Here is a 21,172-nt window from a genome sequence, read left to right as displayed (position 1 = left end):
AATGTAACTTATTTTTTATCATCAGCAAAAAGATGGCAATGAAAAACTGTATTTTATAAATTACTGTAGAGTTTTTCTTCATTTAATTCGTAGTCCAATATTTGATTAACTATCAAATTTCTAGTAGAAGAATAATAGATTTAGTGACTAGCTTAGATGTAGTAACATTTTAGGCAATTTGTTGAATTTTATAAAGTAACTTGACGCTACCGGTGACATATTGTATAAGACATGATTCTTATATTAATAATTTTGAATGTTATTAATGGCTAGATTTCCCCCCTCCTTTATCTTTTGTAATTTTCTATACGTTGGATAATCGAAATTAGCAATTATTCTGTCCATCAAACGTGTTTTAGCATTAGTTGAAAGAGGTTCTACAAAATTTATGTGATCATAATTAATACTGTGTTGAAGTTTTTTAAAGATTCTCACCGAGTGAGTTTTGTAAGTTGATATTTTTGCAATGATTTAGTTCCATTTAACTTTTATTTAGATTCTAGCAATATTCTGAGGTTCTATTTTACAGTTCCATTTTGTTGTGCCTGTACTGCCAATGTCTGTCCGTAAAAATGCCTGTTTTACTTGTTGTTCGTTACCAGCAGCTTGTTTACCTAAATTATTTAATACATTGATTGAATCACACTCGCAGTTTTCTTTTTTAAAAAAACATCACGTACGTCCTTCTACATTGTAGTTTTCAAACGTAGATCCTTCAAATTGTTTAGTTTGTTTTTTTTACATATTTCTTTCTTTTTTTAGTGCATCGTCTGAAATCCTTTGTTTGCTTTTAGGTACCATTTTTTGAAACCAACTTATTATGGGACTTTAGTTTTGCTTCTGTTAAGGAAGTATTGCGATTATTATATTAATGTAGACTATTTAGAGTGATCAAAAACAGTAAGGTGGAAATATCACTTAACTAAACAGATTTCCCTTCTTCGATATTTTCTAAAAACGACTGCAACGTTATTCTTAAATCTCGTTGTACAGGACAAGGGTTACACTCAGGTTGAAATATTTTTCTAAGAAAAATCAGGCGTTACTGTAAAAGAAAGACTAAATAGACTTCCTTCTAAAAGATAAAGGATAAAGTTTAGTCGTACCACTTATATACAATTAATATGGGTGAAATATGTTGGGTAAAATTCTCCAAGTACTATTTAATTTACTCCAAATGTTTTTAATTTTTTGTTTTGTTTAAATAGAATTTCGCGAAAACACCCATTGGTTTGATTTTGGTCAAAACTTTGTTCATTCATCCTACTCAAATTGATCAGCAATGTTTGTTTGAAAAAAAAAAAAACTAGCTAAAAATTCGTCTAAGAATTCTGAGAGGTTAGCTTCTCTCTAAAGTACTATTCCTGTTTACTGTACGTTCCTATGTCTTGAGAATATCCTTGAAGAGGATCATGTGTGTTGGTTTGAAACTCTATGTTGGAAGACTACCGGATGTTCTACTCTACTGAATGGATTTCCTCCTTTCTGGAACATTTTCGAATCTAGCTCCGACTATTAATACAATTGGTTCTGCAACTAAATTTCTGTTCGTTTATTTATTTATTTTTGAGAATATTGAATCCAATGGGAGTTCCATTTGAGCTGTGATGTCAATATTTATGTAATATTTAACAATAGTATTTTGTTGTAGTCAACACATATAACTGCTGAAGTCAACTGTCTTTATCAAGAAAATTCGATTACCTAATTCCGCTTAGAGCAAGTCGTGGGACTATTCATATCAGATACTTTTAAAACAATGCATTTTTCAAACTATATTTGACCCTAGTCTCTTCTTAACTAAGGTCTAAAATCTATTTCATGTCACACCAGTTTTAGTTGTCTCTGTTTTCACGGAAAACTATTGTTTTTGAAACGGAATTAATATTGTTTGTTAGGTCAGTTAACAAGAGTATTATTAACAAGACTCGTCTGCCAATCCACTCTCTCAAAAATCTTGCAATTCGTCCTCCAATAGTCAACTAGTGGACAACATTACCTACTACATTGGGAGCCAACTTCACTACAAACAAATGTTCTATTTAACTCAAGTTTGAGGCACTTTTACATTCTTCCAAATTTTTATTTGATAAGAATCTAATTTAAAAACAAAAATTCGAAATGATGTCACTATTATTTGTTATAATACAGAATTTAGACATTACTTTTGTTTGCAACTTGATAACACTGTTTATTTTGATACGTTACAGTATAGTGCATAGATATGTATATATAAATTTAATTTATTATTATTTATTCAACAACTGTTGTAATCCTTTTGAAATTGCGTAAGCTAAATCAAGCTTTGTCATTGACGGTTCCATTTCGGGCACTATTATCTTAGTAAATTGATATTTTATTGTTGCTAAAGCAATTTTTTTATAAAATTGTTGGCCTTCATTTTTTGAACATTATATTTTTTTTTATAAAGTACTTATCATTCTTAACGTTTCAACTATCAATGCATAATCTTTAGCACTTCATTTTAAAATAAAAATGTTCTAATTTTCTATTTATTTCTTTTAAATATGACTCACTATAGTAAATTCAATGTTAAAAAAAAAGATGCAACAAGCTTTTGAAAGAAGAATTCTCCGGCGGATCAACGGCCCTAGTCCAAGAGGGTACGTTTTGAAGAAGATAGAATCAGGAATTCCAGCAATTTTCCCATTAATAAAATGATCAAGCATGGCAGGCTTAAATGGACGGGCCACTCAGTTAGGATTTCTTCTGATAAGGAAGTGCCTAAAAGTTTCATGGAGGAAGAAGTATACCGGGTTAGGCGGGTAGGTGGACCCAAATTAAGATGGACGGATGGAGTAAGTGAAGATGGCAGGAAACTGCTCTATGAAAGAAACTGGGAAGGATGCTGCAACAAATAGAGATCACTGACGGATGCGGGTTGAGGTTACAGTAATGGGCTTTAGCACTAATTATTGCTACTACAATAAATAAAATAAACGAGATAAGTCTAACAATATGTAAACAATATTTTTTAACTAATAATATATTTAGTCATTAAAATTAATAATTAAATCACAAATAAAATTATTAAAGGGGTGATAGAATCCCTTCAAAATGTCATTTCAAGTAATCTAAAGCACCTATACACTAAAGTCCAATTTTAAAGAAAATTTCTGGAAATAACAATTTATTGAATGATTTTTATCCCTTTTTGGGGGGAGCAGAGATTTTTCGAAAGGGACAGCTGACTATTTTCTTTGAAACATTTTTCCAAGGATTTGTTTTAGGGTAATTCACGAAGTTTGGTTCAGCGAGGCCATTTTTTGACACAATTCAGGTCGCTTAAGGGCATCGAATAAGATCGTATTTCTTCCTGTGACACTGAGGTCAAAAGAGAGTAAAAAATAAACTATGTTATCTCAGTTTACACTATAAACCTAATATTTATTTCTCGCAAAACGTTATAATATTTACCTGTTCCCTCCTTTATTATAATTTACCCAAGGAGAAATTTATCTCAATTTCACTGTTATTTTTACAATTGTACTCATACGTCTGAAATATCTTTAAATTCGAAGAAAAACAGCAGGAAAGTATTTGCGGGTAAGTAATTATTTATCTAATCATCAAATTCATCTTCATTAAAATAAAAATCCTTTTTAGATTAAACTCAATAATCATTAAAATTATATTTGAATAGCACAAAAAATGAAGTGTGAACAATCTCTTAACAACCTCTCACTAAACTTTGTTAAAGTTCTTAATGTCTCATTTTCTAAGAACTCAATTTTAGAAATACACTATTTTTTTCTTCAAAATTATTCAGTTTGTAGCTCCTACTTTTCACCGCACTGAAGATTTATAGTAGGGTATTTACTCATAACCTAATCGACTAACTCTCCAAAAATTATAATCCTTTGAAAATAATTCAAGTAAAAGTTATATGTGTTTGTAAAAATTATGCTCAATGCTTAAAAGACATTTTTTTTTTATCGAAAAACTCTGATCAAAGCGAAAAATCTATTTGATAAAGTGACAGTAACACATTTAGTCCTAATAGAACACACGTGAAATGGTTAACACTAAGTTACAAGTGGCGCTTTTTGAACCTGTCTACCCAATTTTCCTCTTCTAGAAGTGCCGTTAATTGAATTTCCAAAGAAAAACTTACTTTGAAATAAAAGTTACAGATCTAGATTTGTCTAATTAGTTTGAAAATGTTGGAATGAGAAAAATTCCAAAAAAAAGTGACAATTTTTTTTGGCAAAGTGGTAATTCAGGTTAAGGAAGTTTACAGTGGGCCCCTCCTGGTATGTTTGAAGCGAAATATAAAGGATCAGTTCCCTGCGACTTCTCGTTCTGGAGATAGTTGATTTAAACAAACATTCAGTCACAGTCATGTTTTTATAAAAACCTATTTTTTTAGGGAACCTCAAAAAGTATCCTGGATTTTTATTAGAACCTTATTAGTTATTACACATTCACCCTATTCTGGATTTTGACCCAGAGCGAATCGAATACTTTACAAACTTTTTACTTATAAAGTTTTCAGTTTTCTATAAAAAAAAAAAAAAATCTTAAAACATCATCATCAACCTTATAGAGACTTTATCTCAACCTTCTTTCGAAACGCTATTCTAGCTCATATTGAATCCATAAAATGTTTAATTAAATTGTTACCAAGCATTCTTGGCATCTGTTTTAGCAATTCAATTACCTTGCTATGACGAACTCTGTAATAATTAATAATAATTTTTAATTCATCAGAAAGAGGTTCTCAAACAAATAATTAAGGCGGAGAGCACAAATTAAACAATTAAATTAAATATTTAATTAATTAAATTAAACAGTTTAAGAAGGTTTAAGAGTTCGAGAGGGATTAGTCGCAGACTAAATACTGATAAAGGCACTTGACAATAATAAAAGTATTAGAGTTCCGTAATTTTCGGGTTTTTCAATAATTCTAAATTTTGTCGAGTGATTGATTGATATTAATCTCCATTCTGTATAAAAATTCAAAATCTACTGATAAACAAAAATCATGGCGTTACCTATAAATAGGAGGCATCTTTTTTTATTTAATTATTTTCATTTGATTTTGTGAATACTATTAATCACATTGTCAATTTGTGACTGTGCACCAATCTCATTAATTTTTATTTGTATTTATTTTTTACAATTTAAGAACTCTTTGCACAATGGCTTCCAATGATCAACAGAGTTTCGCCTGGTATGAATATGTAGTATTCTCGTCAATGTTCGTGGCCACCGGTGCTATTGGACTGTATTTTGGTTTTACACGAAAGAAAACTGATAATACTGTAAAAGAATACATGTTTGGAGGTGGCAAAATGCCAGTTCTACCCATAGCTTTGTCGTTAATTGCAAGGTAAATATTTCTTATAATATTTTTGTTATTACTTGATGTTACCACTTCCCAATAAAACTAACTTTTTTTTCTCCGGGACAAGCTAATCATAAAGGATTATTTTTAAGATGTATGTTCAAAGTTAATTTCCATAATTTTAATTGCATTCGATTTATTTCTGATAACTATTATAAAAAGCATTCTTCAGATCTCCACTAATCTTGCCAATCTCAGGACAGTGGTTCCCAACTTCTGAATTGGTGCTACCTTTTTTTTTTTCTTTGTAAATTGTCGTGCCAATTATTTATGATAATTTAATGGATCATTAAGCAACATTGTATATTTTTTAAAGTTCTTAATAGATGAATACTGTATTTATTTATTATCGAGAAACTGGGTTATTCTGACTTATCAATATATCGGAATAAACTTCTATTTTACTTATCTCTCCAGCCTCCCTTGCATGTTTTATGACTTAATGAGGTAATGTTTACCATTTTAAGGCTTGTTAGTGCTAAAAAAATTGAAAAATTCGTGAGCTTGGAAATTGATTGTCCTACTTCAGAGAAATTGAAAGTTCCTAACTTTTTTAACAATCACTACTTTATGAATGGATTATTACTTTTTCTTATTTTGAGACTTGGACCAAAGTTGATGCTATTTTTCAGTTTTGTACCTAGTAATTACTTCATTTTTGATAAGAAGTGAAAAAAAAAATGTTGCAAAATAAAAAATCAGGAATTTTAGGCCACCTTTTAGTGAGTATTGCCTTCTAGTCTAAAGTTTACTCCACTATTTCTGCGACTCGTAATGCCATAAAGTGGAGGAGCTGTTTTTAGAGTTATGTATCCTAGTCTGGGATACTTCATACCTAAATTTGGGTTGATTTGGAAAGACTCTTGGGCGGTCGTTAGTATTTCAGAGCTGGGCAGTGACAAGCACCCAAGTAATGAGTAACTAGTGGCGATTCCGAGAGGAACCCTTCTTAAACGATCCTTGGAGCCTGCCGGATAGGTGAGGTTGTTATTTGCCAGCTACTGTAACGGCTAATTTGCGATATCAAATCTCTGGTACTTGGGAACCAGAAGAGATATTACCCAAATGTGGCTATTGGGATAACTTTGAGTGCTGTACAAAACGAAACAAAAAGTCGAACTAAAAGCCTCTTTTGGTTGCGGCGCCTGGGGAACAGGATCCCCTCTAATCTCTAGGCGAACCTGTATTCCCACTCTATCATATTAAGTGTAACATATATCCCAACCCCACGAAGTTGTTTAGGCTAGCGAATGTGGTGACAAAAGTGAAAGAACAAATCTAAAACCTAAAGGACTTTTTTTAAAATGTCAATTAAAAAAAAACAAAATTACTGTTTTTTGCAATAGATATTTACATTCCAATTTTTATTTCTATATGGAGAGAACTAATCAAATAGAATTTTAGAATAGATAAGTATAATTTAAGAAACTTAGAGAAAAAAAACAATCTTATTTTTATTATTGTTTTTACAAATTACATCATTTTATTTTCCAACAGTTATTGCCTATTTCACCTTCACGTGATTCATTATGCATTGCTTGCATATAAACTGCACTTATATGGAATATCACAACATAAGAATAAGCAATATTTAATTATAAATAAATAAAACATAAAAGTTGTTCTTGCAAAATCCAATTGCACATTTCTGGCAACGTGAAATCTAAACAATCGAAATACAATATACTTATTCTGAAGAGTTTGTAATTACTTTATTATCATTATTAAATAACTGATAAGGGTACTTCCATTTCTTTTATAGTTTTTGTTGTAATTAAACTGCAACTGTTTTCTGCCCCTACTTCGTATACCTCAGAGGACTTTGTGGGCTCCAAGACCAATTCCACTGTTACCATTAATCACCGTGACCTAAACCCCAAAACAGCCGGTATTATTCCCAGTTATCTGTGGCACAGTTATCTTTTTTTTTTTTTTGTCAACATCTTAATCCAACTAACAATCAATCATTATGAATATATATCTTATTTTAAACTCTAATTAATTTATTTAATTAAAACTTTCAAACTAGACAACTTCTAATTAATTAAATATATCATTTCAGTTTTGGATCTGGTCTGAACTTGTTAGGATTACCAGCAGAAGTATACGTATTTGGTACACAAATTGGAGCAGTTATGTTAAGCATTTTATTGGCTACGATATTTTTAAATATTTTTTTCCTACCAATTATCTACAATCTAAACGCATCATCAATGTTCGAGGTAATACAAAAAAGTAAACTACTGTAGCGAGAGAAAGTGATCATAAAAAAATATTGTTTTAAAAACTAAAAGAAGATTAAAGTAGGTTTTGTTTTTTCCTACAGTATTTAGAAATGAGATTCAATAAAATGGCCAGAAATATAGGAGCTATTTTGTTTATATTAACATTGGTAAATATTGGTAATTTTATTCAGTCTTTACATCCTTTTATTTTACTTTCGTACGTTATGACTCAAAGATATTTTTATAAAATTTTCAGCTCAACACGCCGACTGTAATCTACGCTCCCGGTTTAGCTTTCTCTCAAGGTACTAAAATTGTCTTTAGATTTTATATTCTAAATTAAGTTTTCATCAGAATTAAGGTGGTTTGAAGCCTGATAACTTCAGAGAAAAGATGTGATACATTCGCACCAGTTTCTATCATTTCCATTCTCATGGTTGGAAGTGACAAATATCCTGCAAGAGTTCCCTGTATAGACAATACTGTTCATCACTGTTCAATGAGGTATAAGAGGTTTCTAGGAATAATTACGGTAATGGGAAGCATCTGGATTAAAACCAGAATCTATGCTCGAGAGTCCAGTTGCACTAAATAAACCCTTCCTTCGCATAATTTGTCAGTAGGCTGTAAAATATTATTATTATTTATTTATTATTAGAAACAAAATTGATTTTACGAGAGAATGGCTTTTGTTTTGGTATAATTACAAAAGAAAATTATTCCTTATGTAATAATATTAGACTAAAAAAATCAAAAATATTTATTTCTTTTAACTATCTAAAATTGTCAGTAATAAACGTATATATATTGAGACTGCAGAGTTATGTAAGCTTTTCTTTCAGCAACGTTGCACAAAAGTTTTTCCTGAATTATTACGCTTATTTCCTTGATTTAAAGGCATGGATTTGTCTCTTTGTTTAAGGCTCATTTCCATTGACATTGCAGTGATTTTAGAACCCGTTCACAGTCTTAATTGTTTAATCTTAATTAATTAAGGAGGAACTAGTAATAAGATAACAGCTCGATGAAATATCTTTCCATTTAAAATGTATAAGTATACCTTGGGAGATGGATGATGTGTGTAAATTATTTCATTTAACTGTTAAAAAAACTAAAAGTATAACAGTATTGTTCATCGTTTTTGGTGACTGGTAACATGAGAAATATTATCGCCATTATTATCGCCATTTTCAATAATAATTTTTTATTATTTTTTTACCAAACTTTCGGACTAGGCATTAGGTCATCTTCAGGGCTTATACTTATTAATAATTATCATACTTTTTCTATTGTTCACGTTAAAACTTGGTGAATTTTCTTTCCTTATTGGTTAAGTACATTTATAAACCTAAACAGTCAGGACAGAAAAGTGAAAAATATTATAAGTATTAATAAATAATCATAATATTTAATTGTAATCAAGGTTGAAAGCTTAGCAAAAAATAAATACAAAATTACGCCCGGAATGAGCAATAATTTTGCTTCCTTTTGGATTAAATTCATTCTTTCTTTTTAGTATCTGGATTGCCATTAATCTACATAGTTCCAGTAATCTGTACATTCTGCGTATTTTACACAACACTGGTAAGTTTTTTTAAAAAATTATTTAAATATAGAAGTTTATTTTATTTATGAGCACTCCAAACAAACAAAAATTGTTCTAATGGTTCATTTTGCATTTTTTGGAGTGTTCTACGATTTACAGTTTTGGCTGTTATGTTCAATTTCTTCTCCAAGAAACAAAAAAAATTATAAACTTTGTAATCTACTACTTCGAAGGTAGACTAAAATAAAAAATAATTTCAATACTTTCACGCCAATTATATGTGAAAAGGAAAAATCTGAATGGTATTTAAAATCATCATTTACTTCTATCTAGGGAGGTCTAAAAGCTGTGGCATGGTCGGACGCTCTGCAAAGTATATTTATAGCTGCAGCAATGATCACGGTGCTAATCTTGGGCATTGTCCGTGCGGGAGGTATTTCAAATATTATGGCGACTGCAGGAAACGGCGAAAGATTGGAATTTTTCAAGTAAGTCATATGTAAAATATGGTTAAGTTTTTTAAAATAATAATTAGTTTTAAAACTGGCCGGATTGCAATTAACCAGTGTAAAGACTGAGTGTAAGAGCTGGATCCTGGATAACGGTTTTCTATCAGGCTAGAGAAGAGGCACATTTAGTTTCTGGTTTCCAGGCCTTAGAGTATCCGCCTCGAATTGATTTTATTAAAGAGCCCCATTCTTCCTGACAATCCCATCCTCACTTTAAATTAATTACTTTAACTACAGTTTAATATGTTTACAGTTTTGATGTGGATCCAACAAGAAGAAACACTTTCTGGACTGTAGTCATTGGAATGACATTTACTTGGGTGAAATTTTTGGCATTGGACCCAGTGTCTTTTCAGAGATACGCTTCTGTCGCAACATATCGTCAAGCCAGACAGTAAGGGAAAAATACATATATTGTAGGCCATTAAGTGATCAAGTTATATAGAATTAGCGGTTTTTTTTATCGAATTTTTATCCATCTTTAATGATAGTTGATAAAGTTTTCATAGAGATTATTAATTATATTGCTGCTATAATAATAATGTATGGTGATATTATTGTGTAGTAAGTATGAACGATAAAGAAGAAAAAAGTTATCATGATTGTGAAGCCGCGGAGAACAAAAATACAAAAAGTAAAAGTAAAGTAAAGTAATCGCCTATTTTTACAGGCGAGGCTTAAAGTCCAACTACCATTTATTAGGTGTCGTGGACGGAGGCGAATAGCAAACGTACTTTACTATTTCTCATTTAACCATTAAATAAAATCCAAGGCCAAGACCGGGAATCGAACCCAGTACCACAATGCATATTAGCTTTGCTGGTCTCCTGAATTTAACAAAAATACAATTAACTTGTATTTATTGTAATAATAACTTCCCATTGCACATTTTGTGAAAATGGGTCTACTATTTCGTAGAAGTATTGCAATCCAAAGTATTGAAGTGATGTCCAAATTTACTACACCACATGATGAACTAATCTCTGTCAATGGATGAATATCCAAAACTGGTTTGAATTAGAATATAGACAGGTGCTGCTGTGAATGAAATTAACAGAACTATCAATAAGAGAAAATTTCAACGCAATAATAATTTTAACACTGAACGGCATTAAGCGGTAGATAGTTCGCCGTCAAAAGAATAAAAGAAAAACCGGCAAAAAAAACATTACATTATGAAGACATACTAATGAAAAGGGTGGCCTGGTTCGAGAGAATTTAAGCAAGGAGCAACCCCATCCTCTTCAGAAATATTAAGGTATTGGTGAAGTCTATTTATAAGTGGAAAAGTCAAGTATCAAGCAAAGGGACTGGGACGAAATAGGAAACTACTAACTTTAAAGAAGGCAGAATCTCCTTAGATCTACTCGATGGCTTTGGCCTGCTTCAGGGCAAATACTAGGCACAATTTCCTGCAAAAGTATCTGCACCGTATTGCTTCCTTAATAGAGCATTCGCAAACGTAGATGTTGTAGTAGGTACTTGGTACTTATAACTCTTTTCATAAGTTGTACGGGGTTCTTAATGGGAAGCAAGGAAAATAGATGACGGAAAAGGAAATATTCATGGCACTTGTTGGAGCATTTTGCAGATTTATTCTTCATCTGTTTTTGGACCGTCATGCCTAAAAATCCAGTTTGCACAGATAAGAAGTTCAAAAGGAAAAAGGCATTGTAAGATCATATTACTCAATTACATGTATGGCTTTATAAAAAATTGTATTACCTAAAAAGCTTTGGGCCCTCCCTGGAAACTTTCGCTGTTACTGGGGAGGAGCACCGCACAATTTGAATGTATATATTGTAGTATCTAAAATATTGTTGGTCTGAAATAACCTCAAAAGATGAAAATGTGGCTGATTCAGCCAGTGATGCAAGTGACCATTTTTAGGTGGAAGTTAAATGCTTTTCAACCTTGATAAATCAACAAATTTGAAGATGGATAAATCTGAGCTCTTCTCTGAATTAAGAAAAACATGCCTCCTGCAACGTATGAAATCAACGATGTCATAGAAAAGATGTCAACGACGTCTGTACCAAAAATTATCTTCTATTTGACAGTTTGTGAAGTTTACGATATAATTTTAAACTAATATTTAGTTAATAACCAATAAGTGGTACTTTATGTTTTCAAAAATCATTTTTAATTAACTGAAGTGATAAACATTGGTAATTTATCTGTTAGAGTGTCTTGGATAATGTGTGCTGGAGTAATTGTCACCAAGATAATATGCTTGTCCAGTGGTCTGATTATTTACGCCTACTACCATGACTGTGATCCAGTAATGACAAAGGTATTATAGTACAATTGTAATTGTTCAACTTAACCAAACACTAATCTGGGAAAAACATTAAACTTCGTGTGTTATGCAATTTGCTGATTAATCTTGAAATAAAAATTGAAGCTAATAAAGTTCGGTTGAGGTTTTATTTATTTATTTTAATGTATTTATTGCACTTGATTCTATTTAACTTTAAAAGTACTAGAATTTTCTTTCTCGCGAAGTACTTGATACAGTACCTTAACTTCCAAATCTTCCCTGACTGGTGGAATCGCAGAACGGACAGAAGATGTAGTGGAGCCTCTTTCATCCTCCTCAGAATCTGCAAGAGACAGCTGCTTCTAGCTTAGCTCCTTCTAGGTGTTCCCAAATCCAAATGCACTGGAAGGAAAACCAGTGACAGAGCCTCAAGCTTGGATAAACATACGCTCAACATGATCTAAGCATCCAATACTTTCTGGATCCAATCTTCCAGACAATACAGTGCACCTTATCACCTGGAAGGAAACAATTTTATCTGGACTTCCTTCTCTGATCCGCAAAAAGATTTCTAATCCCAAGTTTTCGGTCTACAGCAAGTGACCTAAAAGCTCATGGATATTATAACAAGCTCCAAATTGAGAAAACCTCCTTTTCCCAATTTCTTTAAATATTTAGCACAGATTTAATCAAAACCTAAACATTTAGTATATAACTACTGATAGACCAACTTAAAATTAGAAAACACTAATATAAACAACAACATCTGAAGATATATATATTTTTTTTGTTTCAGAAAGTTTCAAAACCAGGTCAGATATTACCATATTATGCTTTAGATATTGCTGGAAAATATCCAGGATTTAATGGGATCTTTCTTGCTGGAGTAATTGGTACAGCTCTCAGGTATTAAAATACTTTAAAGAATACTTTTATGATTGCATTTTAAAATCATATAATATTATCCCACGTTAAGTTCTAACTTATTTTCCAATCAAATATCTTTTAAAAACAATAATTTTTAAAAATTTGTCTCAACACTACTGAAAGTCATTCAATATTTACTAAAATATAACTCCCACGAATAGTTTTCTTCAAGTAATTATGCTCTTAAAAGTGTTAGATATTATAGATAATGGTGTAATATTTGAAAAACTGAACTACTGGTATATAAGAGTAATAATTGAATTCAATTACAGTTCTCTGTCAACAAGTCTGAATACACTTTCTGGAACGCTGTTGGACGATTTTATAAGGCCATTGTCTCCGAAGAAAATCAACGACTCTTTGGCCAATATAATACTGAAGATGACCGTGGTTATATTGGGAATTGTTGCTGGGGCACTGGTGTTCTTGGTAGAAAAAATGGGTACCATTATGCAGGTAAGGAAGGAAAACAAATTGAACTAGTGATCACATTTTTGATTTACGTTTTCTTAAAGTACAAAGTCAGAAATCAATAGACCTAACCAATAAACCTAATGTGTACGATATAATATACGCTTGGCATTAAAGCACAATGTTAGGAACAGCAATTATGGAAATTTCAGCAAAACCAATGAAGATTTCGTATTTTTCCCTTTTTTCTGAATCTCTACATCCAAAACCAGCCGACCTAATGCATATAATATACGCTTGGCATTAAAGCACAAAGTTAGAAACAGAAATTATGGAAATTCCAGCAAAACTAATGAAGATTTTGTATTTTTCCCTTTTTTCTGAACTACTACATCCAAAACTAGCCGACCTAATTTGTACAATATATGCTTGGCATTCAAGTTCAAAGTTAGAAACAGAAATTATGGAAATCCCGGCAAAACTATTGAAGATTTTGTATTTTTTCCTTTTTTCTGAATCTCTACATCCAAAACGAGCCGACCTAATGTGTATAATATACGCTTGGCATTAAAGCACAAAGTTAGAAACAGAAATTATGGAAATCCCAGCAAAACTATTGAAGATTTTGTATTTTTCACATTTTTTTGAATATCTACATCCAAAACCAGCCGACCTAATGCATATAATATACGCTTGGCATTAAAGCACAAAGTTAGAAACAGAAATTATGGAAATCCCGGCAAAACTATTGAAGATTTTGTATTTTTTCCTTTTTTCTGAATCTCTACATCCAAAACGAGCCGACCTAATGTGTATAATATACGCTTGGCATTAAAGCACAAAGTTAGAAACAGAAATTATGGAAATCCCAGCAAAACTATTGAAGATTTTGTATTTTTCACATTTTTTTGAATATCTACATCCAAAACCAGCCGACCTAATGCATATAATATACGCTTGGCATTAAAGCACAAAGTTAGAAACAGAAATTATGGAAATCCCGGCAAAACTATTGAAGATTTTGTATTTTTTCCTTTTTTCTGAATCTCTACATCCAAAACGAGCCGACCTAATGTGTATAATATACGCTTGGCATTAAAGCACAAAGTTAGAAACAGAAATTATGGAAATCCCAGCAAAACTATTGAAGATTTTGTATTTTTCACATTTTTTTGAATATCTACATCCAAAACCAGGCGACCTAATGCATATAATATACGCTTGGCATTAAAGCACAAAGTTAGAAACAGAAATTATGGAAATCCCAGCAAAACTATTGAAGATTTTGTATTTTTCACATTTTTTTGAATATCTACATCCAAAACCAGCCGACCTAATGCATATAATATACGCTTGGCATTAAAGCACAAAGTTAGAAACAGAAATTATGGAAATCCCGGCAAAACTATTGAAGATTTTGTATTTTTTCCTTTTTTCTGAATCTCTACATCCAAAACGAGCCGACCTAATGTGTATAATATACGCTTGGCATTAAAGCACAAAGTTAGAAACAGAAATTATGGAAATCCCAGCAAAACTATTGAAGATTTTGTATTTTTCACATTTTTTTGAATATCTACATCCAAAACCAGCCGACCTAATGCATATAATATACGCTTGGCATTAAAGCACAAAGTTAGAAACAGAAATTATGGAAATCCCGGCAAAACTATTGAAGATTTTGTATTTTTTCCTTTTTTCTGAATCTCTACATCCAAAACGAGCCGACCTAATGTGTATAATATACGCTTGGCATTAAAGCACAAAGTTAGAAACAGAAATTATGGAAATCCCAGCAAAACTATTGAAGATTTTGTATTTTTCACATTTTTTTGAATATCTACATCCAAAACCAGCCGACCTAATGCATATAATATACGCTTGGCATTAAAGCACAAAGTTAGAAACAGAAATTATGGAAATCCCGGCAAAACTATTGAAGATTTTGTATTTTTTCCTTTTTTCTGAATCTCTACATCCAAAACGAGCCGACCTAATGTGTATAATATACGCTTGGCATTAAAGCACAAAGTTAGAAACAGAAATTATGGAAATCCCAGCAAAACTATTGAAGATTTTGTATTTTTCACATTTTTTTGAATATCTACATCCAAAACCAGCCGACCTAATGCATATAATATACGCTTGGCATTAAAGCACAAAGTTAGAAACAGAAATTATGGAAATCCCGGCAAAACTATTGAAGATTTTGTATTTTTTCCTTTTTTCTGAATCTCTACATCCAAAACGAGCCGACCTAATGTGTATAATATACGCTTGGCATTAAAGCACAAAGTTAGAAACAGAAATTATGGAAATCCCAGCAAAACTATTGAAGATTTTGTATTTTTCACATTTTTTTGAATATCTACATCCAAAACCAGGCGACCTAATGCATATAATATACGCTTGGCATTAAAGCACAAAGTTAGAAACAGAAATTATGGAAATCCCAGCAAAACTATTGAAGATTTTGTATTTTTCACATTTTTTTGAATATCTACATCCAAAACCAGCCGACCTAATGCATATAATATACGCTTGGCATTAAAGCACAAAGTTAGAAACAGAAATTATGGAAATCCCGGCAAAACTATTGAAGATTTTGTATTTTTTCCTTTTTTCTGAATCTCTACATCCAAAACGAGCCGACCTAATGTGTATAATATACGCTTGGCATTAAAGCACAAAGTTAGAAACAGAAATTATGGAAATCCCAGCAAAACTATTGAAGATTTTGTATTTTTCACATTTTTTTGAATATCTACATCCAAAACCAGCCGACCTAATGCATATAATATACGCTTGGCATTAAAGCACAAAGTTAGAAACAGAAATTATGGAAATCCCGGCAAAACTATTGAAGATTTTGTATTTTTTCCTTTTTTCTGAATCTCTACATCCAAAACGAGCCGACCTAATGTGTATAATATACGCTTGGCATTAAAGCACAAAGTTAGAAACAGAAATTATGGAAATCCCAGCAAAACTATTGAAGATTTTGTATTTTTCACATTTTTTTGAATATCTACATCCAAAACCAGCCGACCTAATGCATATAATATACGCTTGGCATTAAAGCACAAAGTTAGAAACAGAAATTATGGAAATCCCGGCAAAACTATTGAAGATTTTGTATTTTTTCCTTTTTTCTGAATCTCTACATCCAAAACGAGCCGACCTAATGTGTATAATATACGCTTGGCATTAAAGCACAAAGTTAGAAACAGAAATTATGGAAATCCCAGCAAAACTATTGAAGATTTTGTATTTTTCACATTTTTTTGAATATCTACATCCAAAACCAGGCGACCTAATGCATATAATATACGCTTGGCATTAAAGCACAAAGTTAGAAACAGAAATTATGGAAATCCCGGCAAAACTATTGAAGATTTTGTATTTTTTCCTTTTTTCTGAATCTCTACATCCAAAACGAGCCGACCTAATGTGTATAATATACGCTTGGCATTAAAGCACAAAGTTAGAAACAGAAATTATGGAAATCCCAGCAAAACTATTGAAGATTTTGTATTTTTCACATTTTTTTGAATATCTACATCCAAAACCAGCCGACCTAATGCATATAATATACGCTTGGCATTAAAGCACAAAGTTAGAAACAGAAATTATGGAAATCCCGGCAAAACTATTGAAGATTTTGTATTTTTTCCTTTTTTCTGAATCTCTACATCCAAAACGAGCCGACCTAATGTGTATAATATACGCTTGGCATTAAAGCACAAAGTTAGAAACAGAAATTATGGAAATCCCAGCAAAACTATTGAAGATTTTGTATTTTTCACATTTTTTTGAATATCTACATCCAAAACCAGGCGACCTAATGCATATAATATACGCTTGGCATTAAAGCACAAAGTTAGAAACAGAAATTATGGAAATCCCGGCAAAACTATTGAAGATTTTGTATTTTTTCCTTTTTTCTGAATCTCTACATCCAAAACGAGCCGACCTAATGTGTATAATATACGCTTGGCATTAAAGCACAAAGTTAGAAACAGAAATTATGGAAATCCCAGCAAAACTATTGAAGATTTTGTATTTTTCACATTTTTTTGAATATCTACATCCAAAACCAGCCGACCTAATGCATATAATATACGCTTGGCATTAAAGTACAATGTTAGAAACAGAAATTATGGAAATTCCAGCAAAACTAATGAAGATTTTGTATTTTTCCCTTTTTTCTGAATCTCTACATCCAAAACTAGCCGACCTAATTTGTACAATATACGCTTGGCATTAAAGTACAATGTTAGAAACAGAAATTATGGAAATTCCAGCAAAACTAATGAAGATTTTGTATTTTTCCCTTTTTTCTGAATATCTACATCCAAAACCAGCCGACCTAATGCATATAATATACGCTTGGCATTAAAGCACAAAGTTAGAAACAGAAATTATGGAAATCCCAGCAAAACTATTGAAGATTTTGTATTTTTCACATTTTTTTGAATATCTACATCCAAAACCAGCCGACCTAATGCATATAATATACGCTTGGCATTAAAGCACAAAGTTAGAAACAGAAATTATGGAAATCCCGGCAAAACTATTGAAGATTTTGTATTTTCGTTTTTTTCTAAACCTCTGCGAGACTAGCCAGCCTATTGTGTATACATTGATCTAGTGCCTCATTTTAACATTGTATTATTTTATTATAATACACGCTTGTCCAAATTCTCAATTGCTGGAAGTCGCTGGACCGGGCTTATTTAAGAAAGAAGCGTTCATCTTGATTGTGATAGTCTGCCTATCGCAGTTTCTTTAGATACGTTACTATACATACGGCTAAGCGCCTCCCACTCTTCGCGCTCTATCTTAAGAACGGTTGAGTGCATGAAAAATTGTATGGAACCAAATTTGTAGAGAATTTTATGCTCTACAACTTTTGTATTAACTTTAAATGTCATTAGTGAAAGAAAACAAGATATTAACACTAAAAAAATAAGATTTTCATGACCTTTGAGCATCGGTTTCCGGTGACGCGAACGCGAGATCTGTAAGACTTTTGAGTCAACTTATAAAGTGCCAAAACAAAGATTTATACAAGTTTATAGCTAATTATCTTCCATTCCGAGATTAAATCCTAATTTGACTGGGCTGTAAGTATACTTGCTGTTTCAGCAAGAAAAGATCATGAAAATTTTGTACTATTATGAATCACTTACAGTATTAATGGTTTTTTAGGGTGCTATTGCTTTAAATGGAATCGCCTGTGGAGGCACCCTCTTTATTTACATCTTTGGAATGTTCTATCCATGGGGTAACGCTAAGGTAAATATCAGCTTATCATAGATTTTATTCAATTTTTTTTACATTATTTTCCAGTTGGTAGTTTCTTGTGGTTTCTTTTAATGGCAAATTTTCGGAGATGTGAGGGATAACTAGCGTAATTTACGCTAAAAATTTATTTTAGTAGTTTGAAACAATCACAATACACTTTATGCCTACTGTAAAAGAAATTGAAAATTGACAAAATTTCGTAGGGTGCAATTTGTGGCACTCTGGCAGGAATGGCAGCAACTATATGGATAGCTACTGGCGCTCAACTGGCAATAATAAGTGGTGACATCAAGTATCCAGGAAAAGTGATGAGCACAGCTGGATGTTCCAGCAATCAGACAATTCCAGATGGACTGAAGTAAGTAAAATCTTAAAGCTACAGTTATCAAGTAGACGTATTTCAAATTTGTTTTTTACCTCGAACTTATAATTATTAGGTTAAATTATATAATAATACTATAATAAGAAATAATTTAAAATGCTACCAAAACTGATTATCTTCTCCTCGCGAAACCTTTGTCTTAATACACTCTTCTTTCTTTTTTTTTCAGTTCGACTTTTTCCGGTTTTCCTGGCTATGGAACCGAAGTAATTATATCAAATGATGTACCATACTTATACCGTCTTTCCTATCTGTACTATGGATTAATTGCACTAACATTCGGAAGTCTAGTTGCAGTTTTAGTCAGTCTGTTTACTGGAAATCAAGATCTCACCAAACTGGACCCAAAACTTATCATCCCCCAATTAAGGCAATTTCTTCCAAAGGATAATGATAAAGACAAGTTTTATATCAAAGAAATAGAAAATGATTGTGATAAACCACTCCAAGAAATTATTGATGAAGATTTGCCCAGTAACCAACAAAAATTGTTACAATAATGGCAAAATCTAAAGACATAAAAACAAAAAAAAAAAGAGTAAAGCTTCTATTCTTTTTTGCGAGAATAAAGCAAGCTAATTCTCCTACAAGAAAATACCAAAGAAAAATGTTGCTTCTTGAATGATGATCTACCAATTAAAAAATGAACGTTTCGTAGGTCTCCTTAACTAAGGATGATGAGAACACCAAAGTTAGAAATCTCTGAAATAATTGTGTCTAACAGAGGCGACCATCCAATTTATTAATCTAGTCAAGCTACAATAAAGAAGAATTTCGTTTCAATAAAGAAAAAGAAAACTAACGTACAAGCATTGGAGAAGTAATAGCTTCATTGAAGATTCTTTAATTTTATTTTTAAGTACTTCAGTTCCTCAAAAACTCTCAAGTGTTCTCTTACCACATTTTATGCATTGAAATTTTCTTCAAACTTTAGAGGAAAGCTTGAGCTCCAGAACACTCTTAAGTAAGAAGCATTTTCCTCGTGGGAAAAATGTTACAAATCTACATGAGTGCAGTAAGTGTAATATGAAACTTTAAAGAAAATCGTTTGCACCGTTTTTGAGAAGAAATAAAAAAAAAACTAAAAAATTCATTTCTGTAACTTGTCACTTGTCTAGTTTTGGAATTTTTATCTAAAACTTATTACCTGGAAGCTGAGTAATGATACCAAATTTTTAGTTTGTACGATTTCCTGGTTTTAGTTACCATGACCAACCTCAGACCAATGTGTATAAAACCTCTTTTCCGGAATGGTGGACTTCAGAACAGATATATTTCCTGAAAACATAGATTGTAAAATCAGCAAGAAACTAATACCTTCTTTTACAAGGTGTAAGAGATTTAAAAAATGTATATTATTCATGCTTAAATTGTAATTAAGAGATTTTATGAGTGGATGGATACATGTTTATTCTAGTCATGATATTTTGTACATAAATGAAATTTTCAAAAAAAATAAAAATTTGAACTATCATCCAGTGTGTTTCTTTTGAAATTTGACATACATTTTTAAATGCGCCTGGATTTTGTAATTTTTGCAAACATCAATCATAAAAATCAATTTTGAGTTACGATTGCAAAATTAATGGAAAAATAAGGAAATCTCGTCTAGTTTAACTTGAAATATTAGGATTTCTGCTTCAGTATATTAAAAATTAAGCCACAGGTGGAATGTATACACAGGGTCGCCTGTATTTTGAGTTACGATTGGGAAATTAATGGAAAAATAAGGAATTCTCGTCTAGTTTGACCGCAAATATTAGGATTTCTGCTTCAGTATATTAAAAAATGAAGCCACAGGTGGAATGTGTACACAGGGTCGCCTGAATTTTGAGACACGATTGCAAAATTAATGGAAAAATAAGGAATTCTCGTCTAGTTTGACCGTAAATATTAGGATTTCTACTTTAGTCTACTAATAATTAAGCCAGAAGTAGAATGTATAAACAGGGTCGCCTGAATTTTGAGACACGATTGCAAAATTAATGGAAATATAAGGAATTCTCGTCTAGTTTAACTTGAAATATTTGGATTTCTGCTTCAGTATATTAAAAATTAAGCCACAGGTGGAATGTATACACAGGGTCGCCTGAATTTTGAGTTACGATTGGGAAATTAATGGAAAAATAAGGAATTCTCGTCTAGTTTGACCGTAAATATTTGGATTTCTGCTTCAGTATATTAAAAAATTAAGCCACAGGTGGGATGTGTACACAGGGTCGCCTGAATTTTGAGTT

At 31.6% G+C, this 21,172-nt stretch overlaps 1 protein-coding gene across 2 annotated transcripts; it reads left to right on the top strand.

Moving 5' to 3' along the window:
- The first annotated feature begins 348 nt into the window (after window positions 1-348).
- LOC141446009 (sodium-coupled monocarboxylate transporter 1-like) lies at window positions 349-20,403 on the top strand. Of its 2 annotated transcripts, none has more exons than XM_074112344.1 (14): window positions 349-447; window positions 5,150-5,353; window positions 7,431-7,590; window positions 7,695-7,760; window positions 7,850-7,898; window positions 9,110-9,177; window positions 9,473-9,627; window positions 9,902-10,042; window positions 11,833-11,941; window positions 12,705-12,814; window positions 13,108-13,291; window positions 18,458-18,544; window positions 18,757-18,911; window positions 19,105-20,403. In XM_074112344.1, exons 2-14 carry the CDS (start codon window positions 5,163-5,165, stop codon window positions 19,433-19,435), a joined length of 1,806 nt encoding a protein of 601 aa, XP_073968445.1. In that variant the 5' UTR covers window positions 349-447; window positions 5,150-5,162; the 3' UTR covers window positions 19,436-20,403. The 2 variants fall into 2 exon arrangements, with proteins under 2 accessions (XP_073968445.1, XP_073968444.1); XM_074112343.1 differs by lacking the exon at window positions 349-447 and adding an exon at window positions 3,255-3,567.
- The last annotated feature ends 769 nt before the right edge of the window (window positions 20,404-21,172 follow it).

This window comes from Rhodnius prolixus, unplaced genomic scaffold (genome assembly GCF_049639745.1).
Source record: "Rhodnius prolixus isolate KJV_2025 unplaced genomic scaffold, Rpr scaffold_1, whole genome shotgun sequence".
In the NCBI taxonomy this organism is placed as follows: Eukaryota; Metazoa; Arthropoda; class Insecta; order Hemiptera; family Reduviidae; genus Rhodnius; species Rhodnius prolixus.
Note: the sequence above shows the minus strand (reverse complement) of the source record. Positions and strands in the feature narration are given on the sequence as shown.

Coding starts and splice junctions, on each gene's coding strand:
- LOC141446009 (XM_074112344.1), top strand. CDS start 5,163: ATGGCTTCCAATGATCAACAGAGTTTCGCCTGGTATGAATATGTAGTA. Junction 9,628..9,901: donor GAAAGATTGGAATTTTTCAA/GTAAGTCATATG, acceptor ATATGTTTACAG/TTTTGATGTGGATCCAACAA. Junction 18,912..19,104: donor ACAATTCCAGATGGACTGAA/GTAAGTAAAATC, acceptor TTTTTTTTTCAG/TTCGACTTTTTCCGGTTTTC.